Source organism: Triturus cristatus, chromosome 5_2 (assembly GCF_964204655.1).
Source record: "Triturus cristatus chromosome 5_2, aTriCri1.1, whole genome shotgun sequence".
Taxonomy (NCBI): domain Eukaryota; kingdom Metazoa; phylum Chordata; class Amphibia; order Caudata; family Salamandridae; genus Triturus; species Triturus cristatus.
Genome location: NC_140588.1, coordinates 355033633 through 355049897, shown reverse-complemented (window position 1 = coordinate 355049897; position 16265 = coordinate 355033633). Strand labels below are relative to the sequence as shown.

The 16265-nt window shown below is 44.7% G+C and overlaps 1 protein-coding gene across 6 annotated transcripts in view; it reads left to right on the top strand.

Annotated features, from left to right (window-relative positions):
* LOC146822994 (uncharacterized) overlaps nt 1–16265 on the top strand; it is a 291184-nt gene that overhangs the window by 269639 nt on the left and 5280 nt on the right. For 5 of the 6 annotated variants that reach the window (XM_085607181.1, XM_085607177.1, XM_085607180.1 and 2 more), the window contains one exon: nt 12221–12344. The exons of the other annotated variant lie outside the window; for it this stretch is intronic. In XM_085607181.1, coding sequence (XP_085463307.1) covers nt 12221–12344 — 124 coding nt within the window. The remainder of the gene's footprint in view (nt 1–12220; nt 12345–16265) is intronic. 6 annotated transcript variants of the gene reach the window in all.

Below are 16265 nucleotides of genomic sequence, written 5' to 3'. Positions count from 1 at the left end.
GAAGTGACATCACATGCCATTTGACCTTTACTTTCACTCACACACATGCTCACATACATGCGCATTCACTCACACACACACTCTGTCTAACATTTGCACACGGTCACCCACAAGCATGCACAGAACATACATTTAAAAACAGTTTTTACTTACCTCAGCTGCCGGATACTGTCATTTTCCAGTTAACTTTACTCTATTTTATAGTGCACTAATAGTGAATAATATGATGTTATTTATTATTAGTGTAATGAAAAAAACTGACCGAAAACAGGAAAAGTGGTGCCTCAACCAACAGCCATAAGCACAAGCTGAACCTATGTTTCCGGCACTGACTCTGCCACCTCTGAGGTCAGGGGTTGCAAAGGCAGTGCCAGGGGTTGCAGCTGTGACCCCTAGCGACCCCTAAATGACGTCAATTGAGAATTGTCAATTGCAGTATTTCCATTTGGCATGTAACTTTTATAATAGCACGTCAATATGGGGTAATGCCACATGGAATTGGTACTTATGCATGCCAAATGACTAACCCCTACCACTTACTGAGCAACCTTTGATCAGCCTATATGGTTGTACTGTTAAAAGGATTGCATCTTACTTTACTTGCCTGGAGACAGTTCTCATCTTGACTAATCTAAATATCACTTTTAGGTAATAACATGATTGTGTTAGAAAGTAATATGGGAATATCAGTGGATTGCTGCAGAGTTCGACTGGGAGTGTGCTAGAAAAAATTGGAGTCTAAAATTTGGGGAGTTTGCTGGTGGATAGTCATCTGCAATAGCATAATACATTTAAAAATGACTCCGTTGTTTGTGGGTAACTAGTGTAGTGACTTCAGTACCAGCTAAATATTCTCACTCATCGAGCAGCCCAACATTATGCAGGCAGCTGAATTCTAGGCCAACTAGAAGCACTAGATACGTTTAACAAGAGAAGCCAGATAGTTTGAATTTCCATAGTCAAGTCTTGACTGAATTCACTGGAACATGGAGATGAGCATTTAGGAAAGGCAGGATTATTTTTAAGACTTTAGGATGGGCAGCGCAACAATTGGCTACCTTAGAAGAGAAAGGAAAGGACAGCATCTCGCAAAATTCCCAGATTTCTTACTTGATGAACAATGTGTTGTGTTAAGGTGTGAGAGGAAAAGGCAGAAAAATCCAATTTTACAGATTAAATGTCTGACAGGATGGATATAGGGAAGGAAAGAAAGGTAGGAGAGGGTCCCAAAGAAGGTAATTATTAGTCTGCAATAGATACTTCTTTTTCTAGGCTTCTCCATTTCAAACTTATGGGATCTTTGCCACCTCATAGTCTATTGCAACATTGTGTTAGAGATGCATTTACTTGTGCCAAAGGTCCATGTGCGTTACTTTGTACATGCCTCTCCCACTCCAAAATGCCATGCCCCCTTCATGTCTAACTGTTTCTGGCAACTGATGCAGACCAGAATTTTTATTTATTCAATTGAGCCATTACTTTTTTTGTTTTGGAGCTTCACAATTTAAGTGTGCTTAATGCTCGTAAGACTAAAGTTTTGTAGTCAGTACACGCCACAGATGACTAGCTTCATGCAGTACTTGAATCTAGGACATTGGTCCACTGAGAGTCTGCTACCTTTTATATACTTGCCAACAATTTACAAATGTAAAGTGGGAGATATTGAAAGAAAATCGGAGGAAGGCATTTTCACCAGTGACATATTGAATCAGAGGTAATTACAATCGAGCAACAGGTAAAATTAAGCCAATTTTTGCTTCTAAAAACGGGAGTCTCCCACCTGAATCGGGTCTGTTGGCCATGTATGCTGTTATCTTAACTCCTTGTGCAATGTTTCTGTTCTTTTTCATGGGGCATCTTATGTTCTCTTTTTAAACTGTATCCAACATTTGAATAAAATCTTTAACAGCCCTGTCCATTTTTAGTCCCTGAACTTGATCTATCTACACAGGCATAAGAAGGACCTGGTACCAAACGGGCACTCATATTGGCATCTATTATGGAAAGATTAGCACCTTACAAGCTTTTTTGTGCCCGCTAGTTTTTCAACTTTGTCCCTGTTACTGTGTCTTCGGTGTTGGGGAGGAGTGACAGCACCACTTACGAAAACATTCTTAGGTTCCAGTCCAATTCCCTTTCCCAGGCTAGACTCAAAGCCTCCTAGTCCTCAAGGCTGCTCTTAAATTACCTCTTTGTATCATGATTTCAAGCCAGTCACAAGCTATTTCAGGGGAAATGCCAGGCTTCCATAACCACCGCAAGAGACCAAACTCAAAGAAAACCTATTTCCCAGTAAATTTCAGATTTCAGTTCTCCTTCTTTGGAATTTGACCATGAAATGTGTGAGGTGGTTTGAGTGTCTATAGTACATGTCAAGATATCTGCATGTAGTCAGTAAGACAGAAGATGTTAAAAAGGCCAACTCTACCAGGGCATTGCGTCATTTTTACAAGGTCATTAAAGGTACCAAAACCTCTCTGTTCTGTCCCAAAACACTTTCATTATAATATAATGATTCCAGGTCATATTGAAACTAGTAATAGCAAAACCATATTGGAGCCCACCTTATCAGTAGATAAAACATTTGATTAAACTAATAATTCTATATTGATATGTTTGTTATAAAACTTTTCAAAAAGCAAGTTTGTTAGCGAACGACGAGTGGTGTAACCTAAAATGAGGGGGCCTCCCTGTAGAATGTAAAGAGGGACCCTGAGACTCCCATACCTCAGAGACACTCATTGGTCTTGGATGGAATGGAGTCCTTCTGAAGTGTTTGGGGTCCCCCTGCACTGCAGGGGCCTGTGTTACGCACCTGCGAATGACATGCAATATATTTTCTGGAATAATTCGATTTACGTGAAATGGCCCGTTTGTGGCAGGCTTGTTGCTCTTTGAAACTACCTCAGAGGGAATGCATTGGTCCACTTATTAAGGTATCAGCTTTGAGGGTATCAATCTTTAATACCTCATCATTGGGGGACCTTGCGAAGACTCGCTTGGATATAATGCTATCAACAAACATGAGCGATATAACTCCGTAGGACTTTACATCTACCAAGCAAAACTATGAGGATTCAACATCAAAAAGGGATTTAGCTTCTTGAACTCAACTTATATGAGCCCTGATAAAGTTGAATAAAAGGTGTTTTTGAATGAAACGCGTTGGCTGGATGTTCTTTGTGGCTGAAAGTCTGTTATACAAACAAGATTATTACGCAGATGGATATAAAGTAAAGAAAGACTTAAACAGATTTCTTGCAACATTTATTGGATCTCTACGGACTGCAATCTCTTTCCGGGTGCACCTTCATTTGTATTTTCAGGGATAGACTTCAGCATTGATCTGAGGATCTTATATCTTTCTATAATAGAGATGGATGAGCAACTGAAGGCTTGAGATAGACGCCTTGGACCCTTGAGTCAAAACTGAGCGGAGCCTTTAAATGGCTTCTGCTGCCTACCCTCTCTCCTCAAGCATCAGCCTCTTCCGCTGCCTCCCCCCACCTCTACTCTTGCGGCAGAAGAGGTGCTGACCAGTGCTGCGCTGTCTTTCTTTTGTAGATGGGCTGAGCATGAACACCGTGAAATATACTTTGAAAGTGCTCGGGCAGGGATGTTGTGCTAATGATTTTTTTCTAAACACTTTCACAGCACTCAGCAGGGTCTTGAATGTCGGCTCATCTGAAATATTGCCGGTGCTCCAGGAAGTAATGAAAAATACAAAAAGGCCACATGGAGTGGGACAGTGTGAAAATGTGTCTGCAGCTAAGCAATACAGTTCACTTGTGTCATGTGACCTCTGTGGGATCTCTCAGATGTTTGCTTTTCTAATGCTTGTAATTGCCTTCATTGAAGGTGTTGAGCCTGTCCTGAAATCGATTCTTCGTTAATTCAGGAGAAGCAGGTCAAAATAGAGTATCCTGTCTTCCCTTAACTTAGTAATCTTCTTCTGTCAACTTAATTTAACATGTAGTACATGGATTTATTCAACACGGTGCACAGATGTAGGTCCTCAAAGAATTAAAGATTACCTTCTGGTTTAAAACGGGACAGCGAAAGTGATGCCCATCTCTTGGCTGAATTATACAATGTGAATCCAATTCTGGCTTCCCAGTCTGAACATATTGAGTGGCGCAAGGGAATAACCTTATTTCTCTGTGCCTCTTCCTTTATGTTCACTATTGAGAGCGCCGCAAAAAACATCAATTCAAGCTGTTTGCTGTACAAAGATCTGTATTTTATGTTTTAATGTACTATAATGTACCTCCACCTATAATAACAACCTAGCCCACATATATAGTACACGTGACAAGTGACTTTCAGCTTTATTCACTAATTGCTGGGCCTGGGCAGTAAATTCCGTTCCGCTCGCGGAATTTGGGTAATTTCGCGTTCCGCAGAGAACGCAGAATTGCCAAAAATTCCGCGGCTTCGCAGAAATATTTGCTTGTTTGCGCTTTCAAAATGCGTGTCACGAGATATTTCCCCCCAGCACGCAAACAGCGTTCGTGAACAGGAAAAAAGCATCGGGAATGGGCAGAACAAGCAATTCCGCGTGTTTGCGGAATTTCTGCATGCTCGCTGAGATTTTTTACTGTTTCGCGGAGCTTTGCGTAGCGCGGCTACGCAAATTCCGGCCACCCCTACGTAATTGCATCGTCGTCACAGCAGGGAGTGTTCATGAATGTTTCTAAGTTCATTGGTAGAAACTCTTACTCCTAATAAATGCCACTCAATGCATTAATGCAATCTAATGTACGAAAGAGGCCCTCTTCCACATTTTCACGATTCTTTATCATAGTTTTAAATGACGTCTATTGCATAATTTACTTGCAAACTATGTTGATGACTGGGCTCGTGGTATGGTTCTTACACCTGGCTCTTCCTATTAATTTGCTGACTTATCCAACTCTATTCTTTACCCTCTTACAGCATCTGCTCCTACAGAGGGATATTGGTCATCTTTAAGACCCCACCAAGAGTTTCAGCCAGGCTGATTTGAGGTCATAGATGTGACTTTTGTTCTGACATTTTTTTTTGCAGTTTTTTTAAAGCGCTAACTCGACCCGAAGGTATTGGAGGGCTTTACATGAGGACCAGTTACATTACACAAGGACTTATTTCGTTTTTGTTGGCACGGGGAGATTAAGGCCCCGATTCACAGAACTAACTTAAGACAAAATCCTAAACTTACTACCATTTTGGTATTCACAGAAGGCACTTACTCATTTCGGTATTCCCACAAGTTAGGACTCCTAACTTTAGGACTCCTAAATGCCTTCTGTGAATACCGAAAGTCTTAAAGTTAGGATTTTTCTCAGTTTAGGAGTCGTAAAGTTAGGACTCCTAACTTTAGGACTCCTAAATGCCTTCTGTGAATACCAAAAGTCTTAAAGTTAGGATTTTTCTCAGTTTAGAAGTAGTAAAAGTTAGGAGTCCTAACTTTACTACTCCTAAACTGAGAAAAATCCTAACTTTAAGACTTTCGGTATTCACAGAAGGCATTTAGGAGTCCTAAAGTTAGGACTACTAACTTTTGTGAATACCGAAATGAGTAAGTGCCTTCTGTGAATACCAAAATGAGTAAGTGCCTTCTGTGAATACCAAAATGGTAGTAAGTTTATGATTTTGTCTTAAGTTCGTTCTGTGAATCGGGCCCTAAGTGATTTCCCCAGAATCAAAGGATGTTGAACAGATGCCGCGACTCGAACCTGGTTCCCCAGCTCCAAATGAACGTGTCCTTGTGTAAGGAAACCGGTGCTCATGTAAAGCCTCTGATACCCGAAATCTTCGGGTCTAGTTCGCGCTATATACAAATCTAAAAAAAAAACAGGTTTAAAAAAAAAAAAAAAGTCGTCAACTCTGACCGTTACATTTGGTCCAAGCAAAGCAAAATGCCACTATTCTACTCTTGACATTATCGCAACAAAATGTCCATCTGCTTCAGGAATTCAGCTAATATATCTTCTTCATTACCGTCCATGCAAATCTCCTCTCTGATGAAACCTTCGGACATTTATTTGCATAAAGGGTAGTCTTGTGACTAGGGTCTTCACTTCAACATCACCTGCTAGAATAATTTTGGCCCATTGACCATTACATCCCAACTTAGCAGGGTCTCTGGTAAGCTGGACTCCTCTGCGTCTTCTATGGGACAACAGACTACGCTCTTATCATAGGCAGCGGCGTAGCTAGGGGGGGGCGGAGGGGGCGGTCCGCCCCAGGCGGCACTATTTTGGGGGCGGACGCATGGCACTGGCGGCTCGTTGCGGCCGCTGCGGCCTTTATAATTTATTTGGGGACACAGTGTTCCCCAAATAAATTATAAAGGCCGCCGCGGCCGCAACGGGCCACCAGTGCTGCGCGCGCGGCCCAATTTGAAAGTGCAAGCAGCCACGCACTGCTGCCAAATTGCCGCCGCGACGTCCGTCCCGCGTTTGTGCTTGCTTGACTGTTGGTGCGTCCCAGCCTCCAGGGCCGTCAATCTTGTAGCGCGCGAGCGCTACCAATGACGGCCCTGGGCATCATTTTGGCCAGCCCTCGCGATGAGAACGTAGTAGTGATGCGTCACGCGCTTCACCACTACGCGACGTCTCGTGAGGAGTCAGTTCTGGCCTGGGGCAGCAGCCAGTGGCAGTGCTGCAGTGCAACAGAAGTGAATGAAGTTCGAACCAACCCCTGGAGCCAGTGAGGTGAGAGCAGCAGGAGCTAGCTAAATGTTTTCAGAGGGGTGGCTGAGTAGCTCATCACCTCCGCTACAAATCCACTTTCATATGTGAGTGCATTTCCGCTGCAGACAAGAACATTGATAACGCCCAAGTCCCCTTGACACAGTAAACGTACATTAGTAAATAACCCGCGCTCGATGCACAAGGGATACAAACAAAGGTATTACTAGCTCTTAAGCAATGTATGCCCCCCTGAAGACCCCTTGGCCTAAGAAGAAAGAAGGCATGACATCAGATGAGCAGTGACGCAAACTCTGACATTTCCTGGTGCCCTGTGAGCTGTTAATGTCCGAAATTAACATAGGAAGGAGAAGGTGCTTGGTCTGATAAATAATTAACTTAGTAATGAAGTTTCATGATTTACCTACATATTGTAAAACTGTTTTGCCATCCGACTCAATCTTTTGAGATTTGGTTACTACTTCACATCAAGAGCTTACCAAGAGTTCTGCCAAGAGTGGAAACATATATTGCAGGCCAGCGTTCGGAAATACGTTCCGGGAATATTTCACCATTGAAAGGTGGGAGGATTTCTGAATGCCTGCCTGCTGAAATATTTCATGCTTTGTGATTGAGAAATCTGTCAATCTACACTTGTGCGCACCTGACAGTGCTGGACGATTTGTGTGGGGGTAAGGTGAGTGGGTCTGGGCGGGGTGCTGCTGCAAGGGTATTGAGCCGGGTAAGTTTTCTTTGTCAGCAACATATGGTGCACAGGGACGGGGAGGGTTGAGGCAGAGTTTGCAAGGGGGGCCAGCTGGCGGCCCTGGCGCGGCTTGTGGGGGGCAGTTTGGTGCATCTTGGTGCCCGAAACAGTCGAGTGAAGTTGATGATGTTGGCTACCTGGCTGAACCAAGTCTAGCTTGCTTTAACTGCTAGTGTATGTAGCGTCGAGGTGGCGCAGATTCACATTGACATCCGTATTAGTATAGTAGCATTCTAAATCTTCCATTTCCCTGACTACCATGGCAACCTGGGCTTGTTTTTTTTGCCTGCCTTGGGTCTGTGGAAGTGGCTTTTGTACCTAAGACCATTCTTCTATCATTTGATAGCCTGATAAAATGACTTTGAGGCGGTTATGTAAGTTCTAGTTGTTTGATTGCTACAACCAATTCAACTAACAATCTCTTGAAATAAAAAATAGAAAAATCTATTTAAAAAAAAGTCTCAGTTGTTGTATCATACAATTTTGACTTTTTTCCTCGTGGCTGCTGCAGCAAGTGAACTAACCTATGATTGCCATAGAGACCCTGGAGTGAGGCAAGAGGAGAGCTAAACGTTTTCAGAGGGGTGGCTGACTCCGAAGCCTCTAGGGTAGAGGCCCTCAAAGTCTCTTAAAACATCAAACCTACTCTTTATCAGGGTCCTCACCTCTTGTTTGAAATGATGCCCTAATACCCTTTGCTCGAGCGTGCCTTCCTTAGCCAAAGAAGTCTTCAAAAGGCTGTTGTATAAGGAAGAGGGCCTCACATGCCTCTTGAGCGAGGATACTTATATTTTTCTAGGACAAGGCCCTTCGTTGACGGCCGCACAAACAGAGCAAGTGCAATGCACTGCAGGAGGTATAGCCAATAGCCTCAGCCAGTAAGTGCGCAAACCAGCTTCAACGCTCTGCCCCAAAAGCGGACCCCAGGAGCCGCCTGGCCTCGGGTGGGGCATCAGAAGTGGGCACGCCATGATCGTGAGTAAGGGAACCAACAGCAAGACTTGGCTCCGTCGCTGAGGAGGGCTGTCACTCACAGGCTCAGCAGCCCTGCCCTGGCGGAAGCGCTGCCTCCCAGCTTGTGTCTCTCTCAGGCAGTGACTCCTGGTTCCCTTCCCATGCCCTGGGTAGACTTGGGGGTATCGGTTACAGGCTCAGCCCACAGGTGGCTCTCAGCTCTCCACCATTGGCTGCACTTCCAGCCCATTAGGAAAATGAAGCCCTCTCGCCAGTTTCCCGAGTGGCTAATGCCGTTTTCTGGAAACCCGAGACATCCTGCGGTGAGTCACGGGGGGCACACAGAAGCACAGGGTGCAGACATTTCTCTCTACTGTACGCACCCCCCTGCTCTTGGGATGCCTTTCTTCCCCAACCTGTGCTATGCTTACGGTGTCCTATGCTACCTTGTGTTTTGTTAGAAAAGCTTTAGTGCTCACAACCAAGATCTGAGTCGCCTTATGGCACTAAATTGTTTTTCTTTTGTAAACATGTCATGCACACCGCCGCCACTCTTCCTCTTCTTCCTCACTCCCTGACCTCTCTTCCTAATCTTCCTCACTCCCTGGCCTCTCTTCCTCACACCCTCCTCATTCTTTTCATCACTCCCTGGCATCTCTCCCTCACACTGGCCTTCTTCATTCTTTTCATAACTCCCTGGCCTCTCTCCCTCACACCGGCCCTCCTCATTCTTTTCATCACTCCCTGGTCTCTCTCCCTCACACCGGCCTTCTTCATTCTTTTCATAACTCCCTGGCCTCTCTCCCTCACACTGGCCCTCCTCATTCTCTTCCACTCTATGGCCTCTCTCCCTCACACCGGCCATCCTCATTCTCTTCATCACTCCCTGGCCTCCCTCCCTCACACCCTCCTCATCCTCTTCATCACTCCCTGGCCCCTCTCCCTCACTATGGCCCTCCGCATTCTATTCCTCTCCCACCTGTTGGTCGTCCCCTTAAGTATGTGCATCCACAGTCCCTCTACCAATTTGCCTGCCTCTACTGCTTCATTATCTCCCGCTGCTCTTTGACGCAAGCCTGTCCATGTTATTGCACGTTCTCTTTTCTTCCTGCATCGTGTCCTCTTCCATGAGGTCCCCTCCCTGTCAGGAGTGTCTTGCTGTGCATTGCCCTCCCAGGTTCTTTCGTGTCGTCCGTCCCCACCTCTCTTCCCTTGCAGTGGCAGTGCTGGGCGATTTGCTGGCTGCTGCAGCAGAAGTGAACCAACCCCTGCCATAGAAACCCTGACCCTGGCTCTGGCTGCCACCACTGTGGAGTGCTGCTGGAGCCTGAGTGAGGTAGGAGCTAAATGTTTTCAGAGGGGATATTTAGTGAGTGGCCGAGTGGCAGCATAGCTGCCAAGCTTTCAAATGTGACATTTACTCATAACTTCAGATTCTTCAGTGTAATTATGATTGACATTTCAACGACTATGAGCATAGCTGCCAAGGTTTCAAATTGCTATGTGTGACATTTTCATAATTAAATTGTAATTATGAGTGACATTTCAACGGCTATGAGTGACACTTTTTACGAGAAAAACTCAAGCAATGAAGACGAGGGAAACATATATATATATATATATATATATATATCAGTAATTACACCCATTTGAGCAGTGACAAACTCTAAGAAGACTAAAACTGGTGCAAATGTCTGCGGCGGCAGACTCATAATTACAATAAAATTATGAAAATATCACATAGCAATCTGAAAGCTTGGCAGCTATGTACTTTGAGGCTGCTCTTTATCAACTGACGTTGGAACTACTCAAAACAACAATGTACAGTAGAACTCTTCTTACTGTGTATCATCTGTGACTTGTCCATGCACATCAAGGGTTGAATCTCTTTGGCAGTACCCCCATATAAGTCATGTAGATTGCACAATTTTCTTCTCTAATGTATAATTCAGATGTAGCTTACTCAAATTATTTTAACTTATGTTGGTAATAGATTTTAATGGGCACATCTAACAGGGTGTCACAGTAGTGTAGCACAATACAGCCCATCCCATAATCTCAATGATTATCTCATGCACATCCAGGGTTCGATTCCCTGGCTTTACATCCCTTAATTTTCAGTTTGATTGTTATTGTCTTCTTTAATTTAGCCATAATGTGTGGTATTAGTTTGCAAAATATATTTAAATAGACACACCTAACAGCATCTCATGTAAGTTTAGCATAATGCAGCCTACCTGGTTTGCTCAAGACTCACCTATGTACATCTACTTCCTTTAATCTAAATGTATTTCACTTGTATTTTAGCAGCTGACAATCACACTTAACGTGCTTCATGTCATCTTTGTCTTGTATCTATTTATTTGCCCTGCACATTTCTTTATTTCGAAACATTGACCATTCTTGGCCCACATCACTGTGGTAGAACATGCTTCACCTCCTATCAAACATTAATCCCCAGGGCTTGATTCTCAGGTAGCATCTTTCAATATTCCATTGCATTGTTTGCTTTCTTTTATTGTAATTAATTTCCGAATTACATTTGTGATGGTTAACCCTTAACGTTGCGCCGAATCTCTGTATTTCCACCAGAATCACAGGCTTCGACACTGTTAAGTTGGTTTCGGGTCCCCAGAGCACATCACGTTTGCGCAGGTCCCCACTGCTTTAATGGGGGGACCATGATGCATGGTCATTTAATGTCAGCTGTAGATGATGGAGCCCTGAACAGTGTCATGTATGTGCTGGTTTGCATTGTGCTGAGGGGATTACCAGGTAATTGTTGACGTAGCTCTCTGATGGATGTCACATGCGGTTTTTCTGAGTCCCCAGATAGATCATGCTGTCCGTGTGTTTTCTTTTGTACTGCCAGTCCCCGGTGTATTCAACAGTGTTGCCTTGGACCGTGTCATGTATGTGCATGTAACTTGCACGATCGAGGTAACTATTAGCGGCGATACTATGTGTCTCTCAGACCTCTTTCAAGTGCTCGCCGTCCTTTTTCCCCAGAGCCCCCCGTGCCTCCCACCCCCCCACCCCCCCCACCCCCCCCCACCCGGGGCGGCAATCTGAGGTATAGCCCCGGGCGCCACAAGCTCTAGCTACGCCTCTGATCATAGGCTTTCAATGATATGATCAACAAGTTGCTTTGTGGAAAGTGGTGGGTCCCACAGTTGGCTGAGGATTCTGCACAAAGGTTGGAATGCCCTTTTTCCTGATTCTAAAACCACCACCAGCTGCTAAAACTACACTATATCTCAGTCACCGTCACTAGTGTGGCAGATCACACAATGGCATGGCTTGACTGAGTCCAAGGAATCTTATGGGGAAAGTGTTGTTGCTTTCATGGTCCCTCAGTGGTGGAGTTTCAGGATGCTGTTCTGGAAGACTCTGGACTTCCCGGAGCACACTTGCATAACCAAATGTAATACTCCAAGAGGTATGTAACTTCTTTTATTTCAGGTAAGAACATATTTCGAATCAAAGCAATAGCCCATTTCACTTCCCCTTCAAATATATTATCGTGATAATATGCAGAATTTACCTTATTTTCAAATCATAGGTTTGTTGGCTTTGTGGCAGAATATAAATTCTAAATGTATCGCTCCTGTATTATGCCTTTTGTTTTGTGCTTGGTGTTTCTCCTTTTGCGTATTTCCGGGCTGGGGCATCCTAGTTTGTTATTAGTTTGCTTGCACTGTGCTCCTGAGACTGTGTCTCCACGTGTGCACGTTCTGTATGTTGCTCTCTGAACACGTCTCTTACGAACTCCACATTTTAATCAGTCATCTTGGTTTTGGTTGGTGGTGTGTTTCCTGTTTCTCCCTAGGCGAGAAGCCTTTCAGATGTGAGATGTGCTCATATGCTTCAATCGACGCCAGCTCTCTGCGCAGGCACTGCAGGACCCACACCAGTGAAAAGCCCTACAAATGCCATGCTTGTTCATATAGCTGGTGAGTGTGGCTCGAGCTGATTAGCAATGTGTGAGTTTCTTTTGTCCCACGTGGCAACTGTGGCAGGGTAGGAGGCTGCAGAAGAATGCAGGCTGGAATTCTCAGAAGTGTTGCATTTTAATAACCTATTAATATTCTTTTCTGGTCTCCCTTGATTCTACTTAATGGTAATTGTTAATTGAAGGCGTTCAATGCATTAGCACATTAGAGGATGCGGGTATTTCCAAAGCTGTGCCGTCCATTTAGTAACCATGCGATTTTGTTCAGACAACTGTGTCCTGGTGACTTCCTTTAAGAAACATTGCCTTTATATTTCTTTCTGTCTTAGTGAGTTAAACGTGCTGCATATCAGACTGGAACTATGAAACGAGATTGGAGTGGAGGAGGGGGGGGGGGGGGGCAATGATTGGGAGAGACATTTAAGCCTTGCATAAGGGCAACGAGGAAGAGAAAGCCTCTTCGGGGCTTGCTGGATTGCTAGCTTAATAGAAATAAATTCGTCTCCTGGGATATGGAGTTTAGTGTTGAAGAGGTCATTAAAACTCTGCACAGCCTGAACACAAACAAGGCCCCCAGCTTTGAGAGAGTTCTGATGTATCTGCATAAGCTTGTGTACAAACAGAGGGACTGGTCTTATGCACAATCTTTAATGCAGTCTTTAGCAGCGTTACCCAACTCAATTCTGGAGATCATCGATAGTTGCCCTAATACAAGAAGGGCAATTGCCTTCATCCGTCAAATTATTTACGAACTTTGCTTCTGGATGGAGTGGGTAAAATTTATGGGAAGGTCCTATTGATCCAAGTGAATGTATGGGGGGAAAGTAAAAATATATTTTCTGGAATCAAGGCTGACTTTAGGAAAGGACTGAGTACCATTGTCAATTCCATGAGGCGTTACCTAATAAGCACAGAGTACATTCAGGGCAGTCCCCCTTTACATGGTCTTTGACTCAGTAGACGAGAACCTTCAGTAGACGAGAACCTTCCCTGGAAAGATGAATATTCTGGACCAGCTCCTAAATGTGCTGATACGAATACACCAACAACGACAGCTAGAGTTAGATATGTTATGGATGGGGAATTCACAAATAACGCTGGACACAAAAAAGAGCTAAATGGCATGGAGAATGGCCCAGAACACATCAGTGATACTCTGGTCGATACAGCCAAACCATTTCATTCAACAAACTTGTTCAGGGCAGTATGCCAATAATGGTGAGCTATCCATTGTATTTTGATAGAATGCAATTATTGGCATGCAGTGTGGATATGGACTTGAGTATCAATTACCGCATACATGACTAGTGATTTATGAACTGGGACGAAGTGTAACCAGAATTGCTGTGATAATAAGAAGACGCCTGTAAGGAAATGCCTCTTTTTCAATGTTCACCCCTACATTTCTGGACTGATGCTGCTCAGTATCGGCTGCCATGTACCAAGGGCGGTGAGGCAGGGGTAACTCAACAAAAAAAAACACTTACCTTGAGTCGCAACGCGACGTCCTCCTCCACTGGTCGTCTCTACCACAGGACCCAGCCAACTCCCCTAACCAATCCTGGCGCTGCTCTCACAAGCATGAGCGCAGTGCCAGGATTGGTTGGAGTGGCATCTCTCAGCGTTCTTAAGAGCACTGGAGGCCCGCACTTTCTCTAACCCAGCAGTCTAAAAGAAGTTTAAAATGCACATGTCTGGCTGGTCATAGCAGGACAGCCAGCCAAAGAGACATGTGGATTTTAAAGTGCACAGAATCCCTGCTGCCAATTGGCAGCACTGGCCCCGCACCACCCTGTCACTTAGTTCAGGATGGGTCTGTTGCAGAAAAATAAAATGGTAATAAATAAATTTTATTGCCATTTTATTTTTCAGCTCTGGCCTGTGGCCGACGCTCCTCCGTGCAAACAGAGGAGTTGCCCCTGACGCTGCTGCTAGTTTTTTTACTCCAAGAGTGCACAGAGACCTGCTAACCAGAACCCAGTGCCAGTGTTCCAACCCTATACCAAGTTATGTTGAATTGGATGCACCCAATTGGCAAGAACTAACCTACTTATAAGTCCCTAGTGTATGGTACCCCAGGTACCCAGGGCATGTAAGACCGTGTTCATCCAGGGCTGCAGCACTGGTTGTGTCACCCTACATGGGACAGACTCAAAAAGGGCCCCAGCCTGCCACTGCAGACTGTCAGGGCAGTGTGTGACACTGCCAGTTCGACTTTGCCATTACACTTGATGGCAAAGCCACCACTTCCTTTAAGCAATATATGTAAGTCTTCCCTAAGGAAGGCCTATATAGTCATATGGCAGGGAGCTGTATATTACTAAGAAAGACATGATTTTTAATATATCTTAGCAGCACCACTTCCTAATTGTAGTTTTGCTGTGGAATGGTTAAGAGCCCCATTGGCTAAAAGGATTACCGGCTGGCACGCCAGGTTCTCAATGGGTCCACCTAACAAAGTCAAGTAAGGTATCACATTAATTGTAACATTAAACCCGACCTGATGCCCAGGCCGGATTTAAAGTCACTTTTAAAGTTAAGCAGCTTTTAGAAAGTTGTCACTCTGGGCTCTAGTAGTCTCACAACGGTACAGAAACGTAGACAGGTTTCTGACTGCCTGGGGAGTTGTGTGAACAGCTTCCAGGCCCGGGAACAAAGCCAGTTGTCACAGAGCGAGGTGTCACCTTCTTTCCCAGGATGGCCACTCGGGGAGTTTGCCCAAAAGGCAGGCTTCAAAGGTGAAGCTGCCTTTGAAGGGCTTGTGACAACATTCCTGAGCAGGAGGCCTTCTGTTCCTGCAGACAATTAGGAGACAGAGCTAAGGGAGGGAAACCTATGTCCAAAAAAGATTTCCCGTGAAATAACAAATTAAAAGGAGCGTTCAATTCTATACAGGATTATCTGTTACAAAATCAACAGATGGTTAAACTCTTCTCCAGCAATAGCTCAAGTAGTCATGATATGACGAATAAAAGTTATTCCTGAGTCTTGCGAGTTGCTTTGAATCCAGTATTATTTAAAAAATGCCATTTTGACTAAAGCAATCTATTCGGCTCAGCCAACGCATTTCGTCCCAGTGGGACTTCATCAGGGCTTGATCAATATCCCAATGTTGACATCACCCAGTGTTGGCTCCTGTTAATATCTCATAAATCCTCATAGATACCATTTTGTATCACTAGACATGAACTCATAGGACATTCGAACCAGGAAACAGAAAGAATGAAGATAAGATGGGAGCGCAACACAACATCTAGTGGTACAAAATTGTACCTTGTTGCACTGTCGACGGGGCCCGATGCGTGGAGCAAAGGAGGCGATGCATCGTCGTCCATCCCTTTGGATGTTGGCGATGCATCGATTACGATCTGGTAAAATGTGATGCAGCGGCTTCTTCTGATGTAGTTGATGCACTATCGTCAAACTGCGCAGCCGGCGATGCAATGTCCTCAAAGCAGGGGATGTGTCAGTTCCGGAAGAGATGCATCGGTTCTGACCAGCGTAACTAGGGCAATGCGTGAATTTTGTTAGTTGCAGTACAGAAATCCCATTGCCAAGGGCCCAGGACTGGGTTGGCACCACTTAGCAGGGCAAGGCTCACAGTTGGCTTAGTCCAGGTGCTGGGTTGTTGGAAGTCTTTGATGTACCTGCAACTTCAGAATATGAGGCAAGCAAGCAAGCTCTTGGAGTCACTTTGGTTCTGAGGTGTAGAGATGCAGGTCTAGCCCTTTTCACCCCCAGGCAAGAAGGGTAACAGGCAGCAGGGCAGACACAGCAGAGCAGGTGTCCAACAAGGTCCAGCAGAGTCCACCAGAGTGACAGTCCTTTCAGCAGCACAACAGTCCTTCTTCCAGGCAGAGTATCCTCAACTCCACAGGTGTACTGACTTGGTGGTGTCAGGAGTCTTTTACTTATACCCAGT